Below are 22074 nucleotides of genomic sequence, written 5' to 3' on the forward strand. Positions count from 1 at the left end.
TAACTTGTAGGCTGAGAAAACCCACTGTAAATGGAAACACTCCTCTTGAAGAAGAAGATTATTCTTATTTCTGAAATTCAGGATTTCGATTTTATTCCCATTTCATTTCATTTAACATATATAAAATAAAGGCAATAAATCTGGTAAAGCTAAAACTAAGCAAGAGAAAAAAATTAACTATAATGATATACCCTATTGGACTAAGAAAATAACAGAATGGTACCCAAGAGGAGCTAAAAGAAAACCTAGAAGACAAAGGCGGAGATGGATAGATGAAATTCATGAGTTTTTGGGTAGTAAATGGATGGCCAGTGCTCAAAGCAGAAGGAACTGGAAAGTTGCTGGAGAGGCCTTCATCCTGCAGTGGATTGAAAATGGCTGATGATGATAATACACCCTATATGTATCATAATTAAAGTTCTCATACTGTGGCCTCCAACAACTTAAGGAATAAGTCAATTGCATTCAAGTTTGGAACCAGCAAATTAAAGGAATAAAGAATACAGATGAGACTTATAAATGATGGAAAAAGTGTCCCCAAAATTCATGACCTCAAAGTGAATTAACATTGTCGTATGTTTTCACACCAAAGCAACAAGGCCATGACACCTCATGGCCTTGTTGTTTTGACATACGAAACATTTTCGTTTTATAAAACAACCTAGAATGTTTCATAGGATGATAACTCCAAGTTGTGTGAAGAGGTTGTGCAGCCTTTGCCTGATACCAACTAACTGAGCTATGGTATAAACAAAAGCCCACACACAAAAATTATTGCCATCTTGACAAAATTCAAAACTAGTCCCCCCCCCCCCTCATACAGTGTGGAAATACAACAATCATAACGGCTATAATACCTGCAATGGCCACAAAAAAAAGAAAGAAAGGTTGTTGTTTCTGATTTCAAAACAAATTAATGTTAATTTGCTGTGTGTGTGTGTGTGTGTGTGTGTGTGTGTGTGTGTGTGTGTGTGTGTGTGTGTGTGTGTGTGTGTGTGTGTGTGTGTTCCTGCAAGAAAAGGACAGAGTTTTCAATAAAAGAGAAAAAGTATAATCGGGCTTAATGTGGAAGGTAATATTAACACTTACTGATCGGCACACATCACAAATAACATTTTCATCATATTCGATTCCTATTCCTTCCTCCCGGTTAATAGCCTCTTGCAGATTCTCGTAACACTGAAAAAAATAATCACAAGAATAATCACTTAAAATTTATGTTAACTTTTTAGCATTAGTACCAGCAAAATGATGCAAGAAAGATTAGACAGCATTAGCCGAAAAATATATAAATAACTAAACTTTTATCCACTTCTTTCATAGATTATAATTTTTTTTTTTTTTTTAGTTAATGACAAATGCAAGGTACTTCATATGGGGCAGCGCAGCACCACCCTCAGTGGTACCACACTCTGGGATCTATCATTGACAAAACCCATTCAGCAAGCTCGTGGGATTTTGTCAGTGATATACGGGAATTTTCCAGCAGAAACAGGGAGGTAATTATCCCTTTGTATGAGGCCACAGTTAGGCCACATCTTGAATACTGCATACAGGTCTGGTAGCCTCATGTTAGGAAGGACGTGGATCTGTTAACTACTGCAGAGAACAGCAACAAAATTAGTGAGAGGAACAAAAAGGGTGCTCTTACCAGGAAAGGCTTCAGCTTTGCAAAGTGCAGCATCTGGAGACTGAGCACCTGCGAGAAGATCTGATTGAAGTGTTTAAGACCTTGAATGCACCAAGCTCAATGCTGATGGAATTCTTCCTCTTTTTTTTTTTTTTTTTTATGAAAACCCCAAACACGAAAGGTATCAAAACCTATAGTACTTAGTACCGTGCATGGGTTGAAGGAGAAATATGGGGGGAGGGGGGATACCGGAAACTTTGCTCTAGAGACTAAACGTGGGTTTCACCACTTCAAGCCTCCAATAAGCAAAGTGGTGGTATTTCACCGGTCGATGAAAGTCATCTACCACCTTGCTCAGACTACATACATGAGGTGGCATAAATTCAAATTGAGGAAGGATGGTTTCAGGTCAGATGTGCAGAAATTTACCTTCAGCTAGAGGGTGTTTGATTATTGGAATAAACTCCCATTTGGTGTTGTGGAGGTGGGTAGTTTGAATAAATTCAAGAACTGGATAGACTATTTGAAATGGAAAGTGAAATGAAAAGTGCTTGGTTTTTTTTTGCTGTACAAGCTTGCTTTCTTGCATCATTTGCCTCAACTAATAATAATAACCTAGGAAAATTTAGTTGCTCTTCATCCTGTGGATAACTAGGAGTCTACAGTATTTTACCAACAATTATTAAAAGACATCTTTCTCCATAATAAGGCAAAGAACTTAATCATTACCCATCGTAACTGCATAAGATTTAATGGTCTCTGGATAACCTTCCTCAATGTTAACCTTCCTTAGGCAGCCAAGGTTTAGGCTTAATCTTAAATATATAGCCAATCTGGAATGTATTAGAATACCATTTCAAAGTTAGATGTGAAGGAGCACAAAATTCAAAAACAGGTGATAGATTAAGAGGAAAATGGACAGCAATTTTATAGTCTTATGCTCATACAACTGGTACTGATGAGAGAAATGATCAGTGACAATTTAAGCAATTAAGATGTAAATTTTGTCAATACGAATGCTGTCTCACAGATTATCCCTATGAATGGCCACTTGCTGAAATTACCCATCTCTAAGAGAGAGAGAGAAGTAGATATTTGATAACCTCCTCCCCACCAGATAAACCATGTTTTTATGTAATTTTAAAGATAAAAGACTTATCATTTTTTTAGAATACATATAGTTTCAAGTATTTTACTTCAGAAGTTGCTAACTAAGGAATACTGATGTTGAAAGCTGAGTAAATACAAATGTTATTCACATAAGGATTCAGGAAAAAAATTATTGTGCTTTATTCTCACCTGTGATTCCAACTCCTCCATAATAAGTTCCATAGTTGACTCTTCTATTGGAGGAAGCCCTTTAATATAAATAAAAAAAGCTTATTAGAATTGAAATTCAAATTATGGACCACAAAATAATTTGGATGTTGTAATTAAAACTGGTGAAATAAAAAGGGAAAAAAATGCAATAACACATGCTTTCTATTCACAACAAACAATCCCAAATTAGTTAACATAGTAAATTATTTATTCTATTAGAATCCTGGATACAAAAGACTTGAGAACAATAAACATGAAATTTCAAATGATAGTGATTTCTGTTTACTAGCTTTTCCACCCTTTTAGTGGATTAACATGGTCTTGGGCTGATGACTGTGAAGTTTTCTGTTCTATACTCAGGCATTCCCTCTCCTCTACTCTTATAAGGGAAATAAACCACTAAGTGAGTGTATGCAATTTTATAAAATCTATACCAAGTGAGGAAATGATTACTCCTTTTTTTTTTTTTTTTTCTTTTTTTTTCAAAAGAGAATATGTATGTTGCATTAGCTCACAACATACACATATGCTATTCTACCTCAAGTACACATTCCTCATTATATGGTCAACTTAATAAGGAACAATAACTTATATTAATTCACTCTTTTTTTTTTTATGTATAAACCATTAAATCCATGTGTGGATGCAACAATAGAATAAAGGGGGTATTCTCCTCTTCTCTAAGGCTCTATCCACTTCCTTGCAGAATCCATCAGACTGGTTGTATCATTGCAGTGAGTAATAAGTTTTTAAACCAGTGCTGGTTGATGCAAGCAATCTCTGTATACCGTACAGTGGACCTCACACATTACGATTGGTTCATTGTACGATTAAATCATGTTATGATGGACTCTCCATAATAAAATACCATTCACTATATGATATGTAATAAGCGCCGGTCATTGTGATCATGTTTGCGAATTGAATTTTAATTCTATTAAATGGCAATTCTAATAAGCAAAAATAGGAAGAATATTATTCACAGACTCTAAAAGAAAAGAAAAGCACAAATTTACACTTTATTACCTACCAATTAACAGAATTAAACAATATGTGAAAATCAGAAGAATATTTTCCATAGGTTAGCAAAATAAAAATAAACATATGCGGGAGTAACAAGTTTACAAAGCTTAAAAAATAAGAATGAACAGAAGATTCTGAAAATTTGTTTTTTCATATAATTGAATATTTCAGTGTTTTTTATATGATTGAATATTTCAGTGAATTTTACAAAACCCACAGAATTCCAGCTATCAGTATTATCGCAAATGCAATAACATCGAGTTTACTACCTGTTTATAATTTATTGCACTAACAGAAAATCCCAATAACTGGAAACTGCAAATTGTTTTTATTCTTTTATGGTGTGACCTCCAGAAATGCACTTTAGAAAAATATAACATAGGTGTTCAAAATTGATTCTTATAACTGAACATACGATAATGATGAGTGTTGTGCATTTTATGGATATGAATTGGTTTTTTGAAATTTGATTCTATAAAGTGGCTGATTCTACTAACCAGTGCTTGTGTTACCGACGCCTAGTTGTTCACTTTACGATGGGCTTATGATTGTCTCAGACTGAACCGTGTGGTCCTTCCTCTCAGCCAATAGCAGCATTTGTAAATGTGTTGGCTGCATGTTTTGTTTTTGTATCCTTTAGTTGAAGTGATTTTTTTGTGTTGTGCCTTAATCAATATATTCGTTTTAATCAATATATATAATTTCCATTATAAAAATCACCTTTTAGAGTGATAAATAGCTTAGCTATATAGCGAAAATTTCAACTTCCGAAGTTGAAATTTTCGCTATATAGCTAAGCTATTTATCACTCTAAAAGGTGATTTTTATAATGAAGTCTTGTAACGAATTAAATGTGTTGTTGGGTTTACATTACAATATTTTCATGATACAATGGTGTCTCTGGAACGGATTAATATTGTAAAGCAGTGGTCAACTCTATTTTCAGTATGTCATCCTAAAAGAGTCTTTCACCTGTTGGGAAGAAATGCACTACAGAATAACATTTGTTTGTAAAAACAAAGTAATCATCTGCATTATTCCCTTTCAGAGTAATGAGGCACACGTTTTGACACCATAATAGATATGTTGAAAGCTACTCACATGTATCAGTACTTCACCAGTACATACTAGAAGCAATTTAAAGTCTCTCTCTCTCTCTCTCTCTCTTTCTCTCTCTCTCTCTCTCAATTTCTTTAAAATTAGAGAATCGTAAACCAGCACAGAAGTCAACCAAAAAATGGCAGGTGGTTTCTTAAATTTGATATCCCTCATATACATTACTAAAATAGCCTTAATTGCCTTAAATTATATGCAGTCAGTATCAGTACTGGAAGATGATCCAAGAAAGCAATATACAGTTTCAAGCATTAGCCTTGGGGACACACTTTCTAATTTCACCAAATATCTGTCTCATCATGTAATAATAAATATTGAGAACAAATTGACCACCACTATAGATTTCCACCTAGTTTTGGGCCTCAGGAAATCAGAAAATGTAGTGAACTATGTATAAATCAATATCAGAATAAGCGTTTTGAGGATATACCTAATGCTGCCTGATTTTGTATATTTTAGCAGAATGAAATAGGTGATGTGTGCAAAACTATTCAAACCAAAACTTTTTTGATAATAAATAAATGGAATATTTATAACTTAATATCAGTTAAATTTGATAAGTAATACTTATACTGATACTCATACTGTTGTTGTGCAGTATAAGTGACTATGCTGTGCAACAACAAATGCAGGTTCTATAAAAGACTGCCTGTCACCTGGAAGTCGTCTAGAAAAAACTGCACAACAAAAATGAGTGGCAACTAGATATGCAATAATATGTGTATCTCACTCACTCTATAAAAAACTGAGAACTAGATGAATTTTTACAGTAAAATTAAAATATTATTTTAAGTTATTAGCATAAATATTTCTCCATATGTAGAAACCTGACATGACTCTATTTAATGATAAGTAGTGATCTGTTTCACTGGCCAGTCACTGAAAGGTGAGTAAAAGCTGAAAGAAAATTTCTGCAGTTACACTTACTAAGTTGTTGATACTGTGCCTTCTGGTTCTAGGAGGGAGGCGGGGGGGAGAGAGACTGGGGTACATTTGCGCATCTCCAGTCCATAGGGACCTAACCAGAATCCAAAGATGCAGAAAGACCCTCTCTTAATCCAAAATGACTGGATTAAGGATTTCAGGGCTCGTTAATGCCTGAACAAGTGAATGATGAAAGTTTTTCTTTCCTTCATCATTCACTTGTTCAGGACTTAAAGAGCCCTGCAATCCTTAATCCTGTCATTTTGAATTAAGGGAAGGTCTTTTTGTATCTTTGGATTCAGGTTAGGTCCCTATGGACTGGAGATGTGCAAATGTACTCCCAGTTTACAAATGGGGGGGGGAATCAAAGGGAGATATGAGTAACTACAAAACTGTTAGTCTGACCTGTTCAAGAGAAAATAATGCAGTCACTGGTTAGAGAAGTAATGCAGGGCCATCTAGACAGGAGTGTAATTATACTGCAGTCACAGCATGGACCTGTTAAGGACCAATCTGACTGGATACTACGATACATTAACAAAACTACTTATCATTTTTTTCAGCCTGGACTGTACTTGTTAACAGGAGAGATTGCTTCTACAGGGATGGGATACACTTAAATAGAAAGGGTGCAAGAATTTTTGCTGATGCTGTCGAGGCAATGTTAGGTGAGTCGGAAAACTGCTAGTTGGGGGGGGGGATACAAGGACTAATAGATTAACAGTAGCCACTGGCAGAGGTGGAAGTGATTCTTGCACTGCTTCTATTGAAATGAGCAGAAGCCTGAAAAACAAGATGCAGGATATTTCAGAGACTGCTGGGAGTCATTGCGGTACAAGTAAACACATGGGTTGTGTTAGGGTAGCTAAGAATAGAAACAGGTGCATGTATACCTGCGTGTACACCAATGCTAGGAGTTTGGTTGATGAATTTGAGGTATTGCTCAAAACATCAAAGGCAGATATTGTTGGGATATCAGAGACGTGGTGTCACACAGATATAAGTAATGCAGAACTGGAATTTGGGGAATACAATGTGTATAGAAAGGATAGACAGGACAGGAGGGGAGGAGGGGTTATGCTATTAGTTAAGAAACACAAAGTCCAAGGAAGTGAAGCCAGTCGACATCGATGGACAGGGCAGTGTCGAGTCAGTTTGGTGTGACATAAGCATAGGGAAATCAAAATTGAGAGTAGGAGTGTGCTATAGGCCTAATGACTCTGATGAGTATAATAAGATATTGTACAGGGAAATAGAGTGGGCCAGTAAATCAGAGAGTCTTATAATAGGGGATTTTAATTTCCCAGATATTGACTGGAATTTGTGGGTTGGTCGCACACTAGCAAGGCTTTTGTGGATTTATTGGATGATTGTTTTCTACATCAGCATGTTCGTGAGGCAACAAGAGGGAGCAATACTCTTGATCTGATTATCAGTAGTGATTCTTCATGCATTAAGAATCTGCAGATAAATGAACCACTAGGTGGCAGTGATCACAGTGTGTTGAAGTGGGATTTACTCAAGGAGGTAACTACCATCAGAGGTAAAGGGAAGGGTTTTTGTTTTCGTAAAGGCGACTATGATGGTCTGAGACAGTATTTAAATTCTATACAGTGGGACCAACTGATGATGTTACCAACAGCAAACTCAAAATGGGAAGCATTCAAGGAACTAATCTTGGAGGCTACCAGGCTTTACATACCAACTAAGAAATATTGTTCAAGGTTTAGGCCTAAATGGTTGTCAGATGAACTTATGAGACATGTGGCAGAGAAGAAAAATGCATGGGATACATACAAATTAATGGGTGACATGGAAGCCTATGATAGATATAAGTTGGTCTGTAACCAAGTCACAAAGGAGATTAGGCAGGCAAAGGCAGACTACAAAAAATCCTTGGCAAAGGATGCAAAGAAAAACAGAAAAGAGTTCTTTACATATTTAAACTCAAGAAGGAAAGGGATGAATCAGATTGGTCCACTGGATATTGATGGTTCAACAGTTGAGGATCCTGCTCAGGTGGCTAACAATCTAAACGAGTATTTTGCATCTACATTCACGCATGAGGAGTTATTCAGGAAGGAGAATGATGTAGGTAAAGTAAACATTGGCAGTGAGATGGATGATTTTGTAATAACTGAGAGGAAAGTGGAGGAGAGATTGTTGAGGATAAACATAAAAAAGGCACCTGGGGTGGATGGGATCTATCCAGTTATATTAAAGGAGGCAGCAAAGGAAGTAAGCAAACCCCTAGCCATAATTATGACAGCTTCTTTGGACTCAGGGGAGGTACCCATAGACTGGAGATGTGCAAATGTAACCCCAATTCACAAAGGAGGATCAAAGGCTGACACAAGTAATTATAGACCTGTTAGTTTAACTTCTGTTCCAGGTAAATTAATGGAGGCACTGGTTAAAGAAGCACTGCAGGATCATCTAGACAAGAATTCAGTTATAGCTCAGACGCAGCATGGTTTTGTTAAGGGCAGGTCTTGCCTGACCAATTTGATTGGATACTATGATGTAGTCACAAAAGAACTGGATGCAGGGAATAACTTTGATATTATATATTTGGATCTTAGAAAGGCTTTTGATACTGTTGCACATGGAAGACTACTGCACAAATTGGAGCAGTGTGGCATTGGAGGCAAATTGCTGCTATGGATAAGGGGATGGCTGAGTGGCAGAAGACAGAGAGTGGTAATCAATGGACACTGCTCAACGTGGACTAATGTTATTAGTGGAGTTCCTCAGGGTTCAGTGTTGGGTCTGTTGTTGTTTTCGGTGTTTATGAATGATATTGATGATGGGATATCAAGTTTAATGTCCAAGTTTACAGATGATACAAAGGTTGGCAGGGTTGTTAAGGACACTACTGACGTTATGCTGCTGCAACAGGATCTGGAAAGGTTGAACAGATGGGCTGAGAGGTGGCAAATTAAGTTTAACATTGACAAATGTAAAGTACTACATATGGGAAACAGTAACCCCAGAGCAACGTATCAACTCTGCGGTACTACAATGACAGTGGTGGAGAATGAAAAGGACCTGGGGGTAATTGTGCAGGCAGATATGAAGTTCTCTGAGCAGTGCAGACGAGCTGCAAGAGTAGCTCATGGTGTCTTGTCAATGATATACAGGAATTTTTCTAGCAGGGATAAGGAGGTGATTATTCCCTTGTATAAGGCAATGGTTAGGCCACATCTTGAGTACTGTATACAGGTCTGGAGGCCTCATTTCAAGAAGGATGTAGAGCTGCTGGAACGGGTACAGAGAAGGGCAACAAGATTAGTGAATGGAACAAAGGGTTGCTCTTACGAAGAAAGGCTTAAGTTTTGCAAATTACAGAGTCTGGAGACTAGGCACCGGCGAGGTGATCTGATAGAGGTGTATAAGGCTTTGAATGGTTTGAGCATGCTCAATGTCAATGGGATTCTTCATCTTGCTCAGAATAATCACCTCAGAGGGCATAAATTCAAATTGAGGAAGGACGGATGTGCGGAAATTTGCCTTTGGCCAGCGGGTGGTTGGTTGGTGGAACCGACTTCCATCACTTGTTGTTGAAGTTGATAGCCTAAACAAATTTAAAGCTCAACTGGACAGGTATTTCGAACGAACGGAGGGGTGAAATGGGAGTGGTGTGTGTTTTTTTTTTTTTTTTTTTTTGGCTGATGCTGAATAAGCTTGCTTTCTTGCATCATATGCCTCTACTAATGCTAATGCTAAAAGGAAATGGATGCAAAAAATAATTCTGATTTCATCTACTTGGATTTTAGGAAAGCTTTTGATACTGCTGCACATAAAAGGCAAGTTACTACTATGGATAAAAGGGTGGTTGAGTGAGAGAATAGAGTTGTTATCATTGGGCACTGCTCTTCTTGGACAACTGTTATTAGTGGAGTGCAACAGGGTTCAGTGTTAGGCCCATTCTTGTTTTCAAAATTTATTAATGATATTGATGGAGAAATATGAGGCAATGTGCTCTACATTTGCAGATGATACAAGGTTGGTAGGGTGTGGGAAATGACAGTAATCAGGGTATGCTACCACAAAAAGATATAGATAAATTAGACAGATGGGCTGAAAAGTGGCAAATGAAGTTTGTTTAACACTGACGAATGCCGAAGGTACTTCATATGGGTAGCTGTAATCCCAGATTACCATAGCAACAGTGTGGTATCATGCATTGGGTAGTGGACAATGAAAAAGACCTTGGGGTAATTGTAGAGTCAGACATAAAGTACTCTGACCAGGGCAAACAGGTTGCCAGGACAGCACATGAAATTTTGTCAAATGATATACAGGAATCTTGACAGTAGGGATATCCCATGTGATTATCTTGAGTACTGCTTACAGGTCTGGAAACCTCATTTGCAGAATGATATGGATCTGTTGGAAAAGAAGAAGAGAAACAAGATAAGCAAGGAGAACAAAAGAGAGCTCTATCAGGAAAGGCTTAAGTTGTGCAAATTTCAGCATGTAAAGACTAGACACATGCAAGGAGATCGGATTGAGGTGTTTAAGGCTCTAAATGGATTGAGTAAGCTCAATGTCAATGGAATACTTCCTCTTGCTCTAACTATTACCATGAGGGAATATAAATTCAAACAGTTGCAGGTTAGAGATGTGCAGAAATTTGTCTTCAGCCAGAGGGTAGTTGATTGTGAGAACAAACTTCTATCTGGTGTTGTAGAAGTGGGTAGTTTGAATAAATTCGGGGAAGACTGGGCAAATTGCAAAGGGGGATGAATGGTGATATGGAAAGTGTTGGGGTTTTTTTGGCTGATAATACATAAGCTTGCTTTTTTGCATAATTTGCCAATACTAAAACTAATTTTTCAGATGCCCAATCTTTAGGCTCTGCAAACCACAAAACTGTAGTCTTTCTCTATAAGAGTACCTACTCACACTCCTGATTAGTCTTCCTACTCATCTTTGCATTTTTTTAAAGAGATCCACATCCTTTTATCAAACTTGTGTAGAACAACTCCATATGTGGTTTTGTAGTAAAACTGCTTTAGTTATATTAATTTAATTCCTATTTATTAAAAAAGGATTCAGTTTTATGTTTGATGATACTAATTCAGTGTGAGTCTTTAGGCTTAACATTAATACAGGAAACAGTTACTAATGCATATTACTGATGCTAAAATAAATGTGACAAATAATAATTACCTACGATAAAAGTTTTAATCTTCGTAAAGTTAACTTAATATTTTTGCATAAAGCATGGATATTATCTTAACATTTCTCACTCGCAACAAGAATACATATCTTTGCTACTCGCTCTCAACGTACAATGAAAAGACAGAATTCATGCGATACCTGGTTCCTGGGCAACGCGACGCTGTCACCCCTTTCGCTAGTGGACGAACACACTGCTTGGCAAGAATATTCCACTGCATCACTGCATTCACATAGACGGTAATTCAATGTCAGTATCGATGAATGTTATAAATTAACCGACTTTCAAAGAGGGATGATGGGTCACTCTATCATGGAGGTGGTACAGAAATTGCACTAGCCCTGTTTGACAGTATCAAGAGTGTATCAGGAATACACCATTCCCGAAATAGCATCTCATCCTGGACAGTGCTGTGGGAAGAGAAAGGTGGTGGATGAACGTGGTCATCGATGTCGTCACACATTGTTTCAGGCAACCGGAGAACGACAGTGGCACAAATCACTGACTTCAATGAGGGAGGTGCCATAAACGTCTCCACCAAGACTATCAGGCGATCATTAGCTGTAATAGGTAATGTGAGCTGCCGACCCACCAGAACCCCATTGCTACCACCACGATACAGGACTCTACACCTGAACTGGGCGAAAGAACATTGGCACTGGACCTTAGATGATTGGAGGTGGGTCTACTAGTCCAAGTGGCTGGGAGGGTCCATATCTGGCAGAAACCGCACAAAGTTATGCACCCATTATGTCAACAAGGAACTGTTCAGTCGATAATGGTCTGGGGCATGATCAACTGGCACACGTTGGGACCTCTGGTACATCTAGACGCATCTCTGAACAGTCCAGGTTACGTGTCCATCCTTGCAGACCATCTGCATCCTTTCATAGTCATCGTGCACCCACAGGGCAATGGACTCTTTCAGCAGGACAACGTGCATCCTCACAGAGCTGCAATCCTAGAACATGGTTTGAAGAGCATTCTGCAGATTTTACCACCATGGAATGGCCTCCCCATTCACCGAGCATGAACGCTGGGGAGCATCTTTGTGATGCTGTGAAAAGGTCAGTTCGAGCTTTGGATCCTCCACTCAGGAATGTGATGGAATTATGGACAGCGGTGCAGCAAGACGGGATGAAAATACCTGTGGAACGCATTTGTAAATTAGTGGGTTCAATTCCTCATCATGTGACTGCCCTTATCCAGGCCTACCCATTACCAGGTAGGTATCCCATGATTTCTGTCCACTCAATGTATATTATTCTGTATGCACTGTTGCACAGTAATATGCATTGAGCAAAGTGAGGGAATGTGATAGTACCCTCATCTTGATGTAAACAAATTAAACAAAGAAAAATATTGTGGAAGAGAGAAACCAAGAGCTGGTCATAAATATAGCACAATATGTTTTTTAATGCTTAATGATTTGTTTCTCAATTTTAAGTATTTGCAACATAATTTTTCATTGGGATCAATGTTGCAATTAGCTCTTTCTGGTTGGTATCTTTGGAGTAACTCATGGATTAACCATTTTTTTAAATGAGAATAAAAATAAATGATCATAGTAAGACAAAGTATTAACATATATATTTCAACTATTTTCTTTTATTTAAAAGGCGATATACAATGAGTTAACTTTGCACTGGCAACACCCCTTTCAACTGGTCTGTAATGCTGGAGAAGACTCAGAGTTGGGAATTAGCACTAGCATTGGAATACAATGCAAGAAAGCAAGCATATACAGCATGAGCCAAAAAAAAAAAAAAAAAAAAAAAACCCTTCCCATTCACCTATCCATTCCCTCCAAAAATTTCTCCAGTTCTTTCTTGAATTTATTTAAGCTATCAACTTCCACAACAACAGATGGAAGTTTCTTCCTGCAATCAACCACCAGCTGGCTAAAGGCAAATTTCCACATATCTATTCTGCAACTGTCTTTCCTCAATTTGAATTTATGCCCCCTCAAAGGTGCAATTTGAGCAGGAGGAAGAATCCCATCAGCATTGAGCTTGCCCAGACCATTCAAAGCCTTAAACAGCTCAATCAGATTAGTTCCCACAGGTGCCTAGTCTCCAGATACTGCAATTTGCAGAACTTAAGCCTTTCTTGGTAAAGTCCCCTTTGTTCCCCCATCTCATTGTCCTTCTCTGTACTTCTTCCAGCAGCTCTATATCATTCCTAAAATGAGGCCTCCAGACCTGTAAGCAGTACTCAAGGTGTGGCCTGACCTGACCATTGCCTTATACAAAGGGATAATCACCTCCTTCTCCCTGCTAGCAAAGTTCCTGAATATCGTTGATAAGACCCCCATTAACTGCACTGACAGCCTACCTCCATTGCTCTGAAACCTTCATATGTGATGCCACAATTACCCCCAGGTATTTTTTATTCTTCACTACGATGAATACCACATAGTTGGTACATTACTCTGGGTTTACTCATATGCAGTACTTTGCAATTAGCATTAGCATTAATTGAGGCATACGATGCAAGAAAGCAAGCTTATGCAGCATCAGCCAAAAAAAAAAACCCTTCCCATTTCGCCCATCCAGTCACTCCAAATGTTTGTCAAGTTCAACTATCAATTTCCACAACAGATGAAAGTCTGTTCCAGCAATCAACTACCCACTGCCTAAAGGCAAACTTCCGCATATCTATTCTACAACTGTCTTTCCTCAATTTGAATCTATTCCTCCCCCATCAGGTTCTTAGTCTGAGCAAGCGGAAGTATCCCATCAGAATTCAGCATGCTCAACCCATTCAAGGCCTTATACACCTCAATCAGATTACCTCGCAGGTGCCTAGTCTCCAGCAACTGCAATTTGCAGGACTTAAGCCTTTCTTGGTAAGAGGACCCCTTCGTTCCCCTCACCAATCTTGTTGCCCTTCTCTGTACATGCAAAATCAACTCTAAATCCTTCCTAAAATGAGGCTTCCAGACCTATATGCAGTACTTCAGGTGTGGCCTGACCACTGCCTTGTACAACATGATAATCACCTCCTTGTCTCTACTAGCAAAATTCCTATATATTATTGACAAAACTCGATGATCTGCTCTGGCAACCCATCTGCACTGTCAGTGAACTTCCTATCTGACTGCACAATTACCCACAGGTCTTTTTCATTCTCCACCCCCCTGAGTGTAGTACCACACAGTTGGTACGTTTCCCTTGGATTACTTCTACCCACATGCAGTACTCTGCATTTGTCAATGTTAAACTTCAGCTGCCACTTCTCAACCCATCTGCCTAACTTTTCTAGATCCTGTTGCAGTAGCATACTATCTTTAGTGTCATTAACAACCCTGCCAAACTTTCTATCATCTGCAAACTTGGACATTAAGCCTGATATACCTTCATCAATATCACTGATAAATACACAACAAAACAATAATGGGCCCAGCACCAAACCCTGGGAAACTCCACTAATAACATTAGTCCACGTAGAGCAGTGTCCATTTATTACCACTCTCAACCATCCCTTTATCCATTGCAGAAACTTGCCCTTAATGCCATACAGCTCCAATTTGTATAGCAGTCTTCCTAGTACAATATCAAAAGCTTTCCTGAAATCCAAGTATATGATATCAAAATTATTTTTTGCATCCAGTTCCTTTGTTACCACATTGTAGTATCCAATAAAATTGGTCAAACAAGACTATAATTATTTGTGTCACCCTCTGAACCCCCTTTGTGAATTGTGGATACATTTGCACATCTCCAGTCCATGGAGACCTCCTCTGAATCCAAGGATGCTCTCATAATTATGACTAAGGGTTTGCTAGCTTCCTTCGCTGCCTCCTTCAATATAACTGGATAGATTCCATCCACCCTGGGTGCCTTTTTTTATGTTTAACTCCCACAATTTCTCCTCCACTTTGCTATCAGTTATTAGAAAATCACTTAGCTCCCTGTTAGAGTTTGATAAACTTCTGGCATTCCCCTCCTTGAATAACTTGTGGGGGGGTCGTTCTTTTTTATACTTGTTTATTGTGGGGGGTGTTATTTGGGTATTATTGTTCTTCTTGGTTGCCCTAATTTTCTTTATATTTTAATTATTATAATTTATCCCCTTTTTTATATGTATATCCCCGTAGTCCAATCCTCCCACTTAACATCTGACTTGTTTGTTCTCAGAAGATTACCTGACTCGTAGGGGACCTTAATTATTTTAAGTATTTCTCCACAGGATTGGCTGAGTTTCGGAATGACAGACTCCAACACATGAATGTAAAATAAAACAATGTTTATTAACATATCATACAGAAATTAGCAATAGTATTTGGTCAAACTATATTTGGCTGGTGACTTGTTAATTCATTAACCTTTATATGTGTAAATATCTTGTTCAAACTCAATTGTTTCATCATCTGATATCCTATTCTAATACACATTATTATTCATTATGACATGGTGTCTCTTCATGTTCTTTACAGGGACTTCAATAGGTCGTGTCATACACATTACATAGATTCTTCCCACTCTTCTCCTGAACAGTCTGTATAATAAACCAACAACTACCACCAATGAACTGGCTCACAAAAACCTTCAGAGTTCGTGTCTCAATTTGTAAGAAAATTTCATTTATTCAATCAGACACCCTTTCTGTAATCAGGTCAACAGGAAATATTAATCAATTCAATTTAACATTACCCTTCAAAACAGATAATCCTCTATACCGTTATATATCACTTATTAATTAGCCCCTACTTAATTCAGAAATACTCTCCACAAATCAACTCATAATAAATTGAAATTTCAACCTTCAATTTCATACATATTATAAAACCTTTCCCAGCTTTAAACAATTCTCAGTTATCTATTATACCCTCTCCTTCCAGCAAGCATTTATATGAGGAGCTTCACTTCTAATTATGGGCTACGTCCGTCTTAAATACACTACACTTTTATACATATATTCCTTACTTAAATATACACATTTTTCTCCTAAAGTCCTCTCCTTACTAAATTAAGTACACCTATTTCGGTAAACTCTCTAGCACTTACGTGTTTGGCCTGGAACTTTCCTCTCTGCTCGGCTTCCTATCTTATCGGTCATTCAGGTACTGGAATGCGGGGGCGCTCATTTGGGGATCTCGGTGATTTATGGTGTCTCCCTACTGGGTACTGCACGGCTGGAATCAATCAGGGTCGTATATTCTTTACCGGTCAGCATTTCTTCTTCCGTGGATAGAGGGGTTTTCGAGTAGGTCAATGGTTCGACCACTCATTCGACTGGCTTTGCCTATATAATTCTCAGGGTGTGATTCTTCCTCACTATGGCTTCCATGTTTACAGGTGAACATTCCTACTGGCTGTCGGGATATGCAGAATTTCTATCACTGCTTCCATCTACCTCAGGTCTGCAGCTATCACCCAAACTAGACTGCTGCTCTGCTTTGTATCGTTCTCCAACTCCTTCAAATCATCCTCCAGACCGCTCCGAAAACTTCTTCCGACTCTCACGAAAACTTTTCCAGAATCCTCCAAACTTCTTCAGAATCTCCCTCTCAAAATTCCCTCTCCTTTCTTCCTGGCCAATAGGAGATCTGCACATCCTTTTTCCTGTGTTCTCATTTGTCTCCTCTCCTCTTCCGTGGGCGGGTCTTCTTTACTCTTTGTGCCCCAACTTCCGTGGACCTCGAACATACCAGAACAATCCAGAAAGAGAAGCGGAAGTTCAGGTCAACTGAGAAGCGTCACAGCTCCTCCCGTGACCTCACGCGCGCACACCTGGTGACGTCGCCCACCTCTAATAGCGTTTCACCGTGAAATCTTTAAGAGGGTCAGCTTAAGCACTCTTGGCCCTTACTATGGTGCATCTGCTTCTGTCTTAATGGGGGATTTGTCATGGTATATTACTTTCACTGACTCGTCAAAGAACTTCTATACAAACAAGCTACTACTAAACAGAGAGTGACTGGAAGGTATTTTTGAATTCCAGTGTTTCTTAATCCATGTTGTTTTTACCAGAAAACCACTATTCGTACTACAGTTAAATTCTCATAATATTTAACCATTTTTATTAATTAATGTAAGGACGGGTCCTTACAAACTCCTCATGTGTGATATGCAAAATACTCATTCAGTTTATCACTTGAGCAGGATCAATATTTGAACCATCTATGTAAAGTGGACCAATCTGGTTCATCTCCTTCCTTCTAGAGTTTACATAAGTAAAGAACTGTTGTTGTTGTTGTTATTTGGTTTTTAGGACCATTAGCAACTAAGGCCATATTGCACCGGGGATATGCGGTGGTCATTCCCTGACCTTTACGCATCCTCCGTATTTGGTGGTGACCGGCTCGAACCCCGGTCTAATCAAGAAGCGTGTGCTACGCACTGCTGCTCCTTCCCACCTGGCTACGGAGGCGCCTATAAGTAAAGAACTCTTTGCTATTTTTCTTTGCATCCATTGTCCATGTTAAACTTCAGTTGCCACCTCTCAGACTATCTACCCAACTTATCTAGATCCTGTGCAGCCGCACACTGTCACTACTGTCATTAACAACCCTGCCAACATTTATATCTTTATCAATATCATTGATAAATATACAAAACAACAGTGGGTCAAAGTCCACCACCAAGTCCACAAGTCCATTGATTACCACTCTCTGTCTTCTCCCACTCAAACATCCTTTTATCCATAGCAGCAACTTTCTCTTAATGCCATACTGATCAATTTGTACAACAGCCTTGTATGTGCCATAGTATCAAAAGCTTTCCTAAAATCTAAGTATATGATATCAAAATTATTTTTTGCATCTGGTTCCTTTGTGACCACATCGTAGTATCCAATTAAATTGGTCATGCAAGAGTTCCCCTTGTCTTACCTATAACTGTAGTTTTGTCTTACCTTTAACTACAGTCTTGTCTAAATGATCTTACATTTCTTCTTTAACCAGTGACTCCATTACTCTCCTGGGAACAAAAGTTAAACTAACAGGTCTGTAATTACTCATGTCACTCTTTGATCCCCCTTTGTTAATTGGGGATACATTTTCACTTCTCTATTCTGTGGGGACCTCCCCTGAATCCAAGGATGCTCTCATAATTATAGCTAAGAGTTTGCTTACTTCCTTTGCTGCCTCTCTTAATATAACTGAATAGATCCTATCCACCCCAGGTGCCTTTCTTATGTTTAACTTCAACAATTTCTCCTCCACTTTTCTCTGAGTTATTACAAAATAATTTAACTCCCTATTAGAGTTTGAAGTAACTTCTAGCCTCCACTTCTTTACAGAATTCCAATTTCTTTACAGATGTGGATACAAATACCCATTTAGTTTATCAGCTACCTGAGCAGGATGGTTGACAGTCAAACCATCAATATCAATTGGACCAATCTGATTCATCCCTTTCCTTCTACAGTTTACATAAGCAAAGAAGTCTGCTATTTTTCTTGCATCCTTTGATAAAGATTTCCCGTAATCTGCCTTCGCCTGTCTAACCTCCTTCATGACTTGATTACAGATTAGTTTACATCTACCATAGGCTTCTGAGTCGCCTGATAATTTATATGCATCCCATGCATTTTTTTTTTCTCTCACAAGTCTCATTGTTAATCTGACATTCATTTAGGCCATCTTTAGTCACCATTTAGTTACATCTTTAAGTACAGTAGAGCGTTGATAATCCAAACTAATTGGGACCAGGGGTAGTTCTGACTTCCGATTTGTTCAGATTTTCAAAATCAAAAATACAGTTCTGGAGACTAAAAAAAGAAATAAAAACACTAAGTTGTACTTATATAATTTTATTCATAGGTAAAAACACATACGTAAAGGCCTTTAATGAAAATAATTACTTATTTAATCAAGAGTAGTTGAGTTGGACAGTATTCAGCTTGTTGCTCGTACCTAGCCCTCATAGGTAGCACAGTTGGTAGATTCACCGTTCTCCCAACCCTGGGTGTAAAAGAGTTAAGTTTGAGTCTTGTCAATGATGGGAGGAATTTTTATGGCCATTTTTTACAACATTGCTGAGTTAGTCAGTCTCAGGTGAGGGTAGAATGGTTCCCCCCACCCTGAAACTCAGCTTTTTTGTCCAGCAAACAGAAAATAGACCACAGAACACGCAAGTTATTGTAGTTGCTAATGCTCCCAGAACAACAACAAGCAGAATCTTCGAAGGATGAGCCATTAGCTGTTTTCATAGTTTTTCTTATTTTTTTGCACAATCATCTGAATCAAGTTTCAGTGCAAACTTTAAAAATTTTTTCTTGTTGTTTTTAATTTCTGTTATGGTTGACTTTCCAGCCTTGTAAAATCTTGCTAATGAACACCCGCTTACTCCCTTTGAAAGTCTGTTTAAAATATCAATCTTGATTTGTTAAAAATTTTTGCTTCCTTTTAAAAGAAGAACACTTCAGAACCATTAATTAAACTCTGTAAACATTCAGAATCTCTTCATTCCTATATCTAAACTCTAAACATTTTAGTCTGTATCTCACTTGGGTTTACATGTTAGTTGCAATTTCTGCATGCTGTGTTCTTTTTTACTGATTGATGCTTATCATTATTTAGTGTTTTAGATTTTACAAAACTGGAAAAAAAAATTAAAAAAAAATGACAGCAAACAGAATACCAGATTACAAATTTAGTTTGGTTAGTTAGTACTGTATGTATATCAATTAAACTATGTACATAAGCATAAATTTATTTTGCAAACCTGCAGATTTTCCCTAATCATTTTCTTCCGATTTTCACATATATAATTTTGTTAATCAGTAAGGCAAAATAAAAGTATAAATTTGTGCTTTATATCTTAATTTTTAATAGCGTGTGGATAATATTCCTCCAATTTTTGCATATTAAATTGCTGTTTAAGCATTATGCAGCATCAGCAAAAATAAAAAAAAATAAAAAATCCCATTTCAACCATCCATTCACTCCATATGCCTGTCTAGCTTGCATCCTTTGCCAAAGATTTCTTGTAATCTGCCTTCGCCTGCCTAACCTGCTTTGTGACTTGATTACAGACTAGCTTATATCTGCCATAGGCTTCTGTGTCACCTGATAATTTATATGCATCCCATGCATTTTTCTTCTCTGCCATGAGCCTCATTAATTCATCTGACATCCATTTAAGCCTAAATCTTGAACAGTATTTCTTAGTTGGTATGAAAAGCCTAGTAGCCTCAATATTCAGCCCCCATTTTGAATTCACAATTGGTAACATCAGAAGTTGATCCCACTGTATAGAATTTAAAAACTGTCTGAAATCACTGTAGTCACCTTTATGAAAGCAAAAACCCTTCCCTTTACCCTTAATGGTAGTTACATCTTTAAGCAAATCCCACATCAGAACACTGTTCACTGTTATCCAATGGTTCCTTTATCTGCAAATTCTTAATGCATGAATAATTCCTGCTGATAATCAGATCACGAGTATTACTCCTTCTGGTTGCCTCTCGAACATGTTACTTTAGAAAAAAGTGATCCAATAAATCCACAAAAGTCTTACTATTGTGCAAGTGACCAATCCACAAGTTCCAGTCAATATCTGGAAAGTTAAAATCCCCCATTATAACAAATTCTGATTTACTGGCCCGCTCTATTTCTCTGCACAATTATTCATTATACTCATTAGAGCAGTGGTTTTCAACTGGGGTGCTACGGCACCTTAGGGTGCCGCAGCAACATTCCAGGGGTACCACGTAATTTGGGTTTAAATTACTTAAACTTATTTTTTTTTAAATTTAAGTGTTTATTTCAATATAAAAAGGTGTACAGTATCTTTTTAACTTTGTGGTGATCTATAATTGATGTTTACTTAGTACCTCTATATAAAGAATAAAATTATTATATACTGTATATATATATATATAATTTGTATTATGAAATGTAATTTTTATAATTATATTATTGTAATAACTATCATATAACATATATATTTTTTATTAATATATATTTTAATATTATATATATATACATGAGTATATATAACACATTATTATAACATGCATATATATATATATATATAGAATCAAATTACTAAAGCGTAGAACTGGGATATTATAAGATTATATTAACCAATCAGATTAATGCCATCTGAGATAGAACATTACATCTGTCGTTAAATATATGCAGGAATGAAATAATGTTAAATTGTAAAAATGTAGAAATGTAGAAGCCGTCCTGTAGTTTAAAATACCCGAAGCAATCCAAGAACAAACCGGACCCTAGGCAACAATGGTTAAACATAAATATTAAATTCAATAAAAATATATAAATATTAAATTCAATAAAAAATATACATAATTAGCCAACCATGGGAAAAGATACTTTACAAGGGACTTTGTCAAGGGCTAAACCCCTACAAAATACCTAACCCATGGCTGGCAGAGCCATCAGTTTCTGTTGCCATCTGCCTGTATAACTAGGACCGAAAGATGTCGAAATTGACACATAAGTTAGGTATTAAAATAAAATAATATAATAAAATAGAAATTAAGTAGCTTATTAATAGTAATTTTGCAGAAGACAGGCTGGATGACATTTAGCCCAACTGATAGCTGCAACAAAATAGTAAATAAGCAAAGCTGAGAACCAAATAATCTGCTAAACATAATAAGCTAAATTAGCTAACAAAAGGAGAACGGAGAGAAGGCTAGTTAAAGTAATAGTACCTCAATCACCCTCGAATTGCTCTAATAGTTCATGAGGTATGAAAAATAAGAATAAGATAGTTAAAAGTAAAAAATGAAGGAAAAGCGTTTATACAATTGTATGTAGGATGGTACTGGGAGCGTAACTTCCCGACCCTATAAGAAAGGGATCCTGGTATAGTAAGATAATATCAGCAAAGAAGAGCCGATAAAAAATGGTAATATATAACGGAAATATATCGAAAAATGGAATACCGGAATTCCT

At 37.4% G+C, this 22074-nt stretch overlaps 1 protein-coding gene across 3 annotated transcripts in view; it reads right to left on the reverse strand.

Annotated features, from left to right (window-relative positions):
- LOC150078008 (PHD finger protein rhinoceros-like) overlaps positions 1 to 22074 on the reverse strand; it is a 268851-nt gene that overhangs the window by 93674 nt on the left and 153103 nt on the right. For all 3 annotated transcript variants that reach the window (XM_090385480.1, XM_090385481.1, XM_090385479.1), the window contains exons 9-10: positions 2930 to 2988; positions 1090 to 1179 (exon numbers count right to left, since the gene is read on the reverse strand). In XM_090385480.1, the coding sequence (XP_090241606.1) occupies positions 1090 to 1179; positions 2930 to 2988 (149 nt within the window). The remainder of the gene's footprint in view (positions 1 to 1089; positions 1180 to 2929; positions 2989 to 22074) is intronic.

The sequence above is a fragment of the Mastigoproctus giganteus genome, chromosome 11 (assembly GCF_048544385.1).
Source record: "Mastigoproctus giganteus isolate SK-2022 chromosome 11, ASM4854438v1, whole genome shotgun sequence".
Lineage (NCBI taxonomy): Eukaryota > Metazoa > Arthropoda > Arachnida > Uropygi > Thelyphonidae > Mastigoproctus > Mastigoproctus giganteus.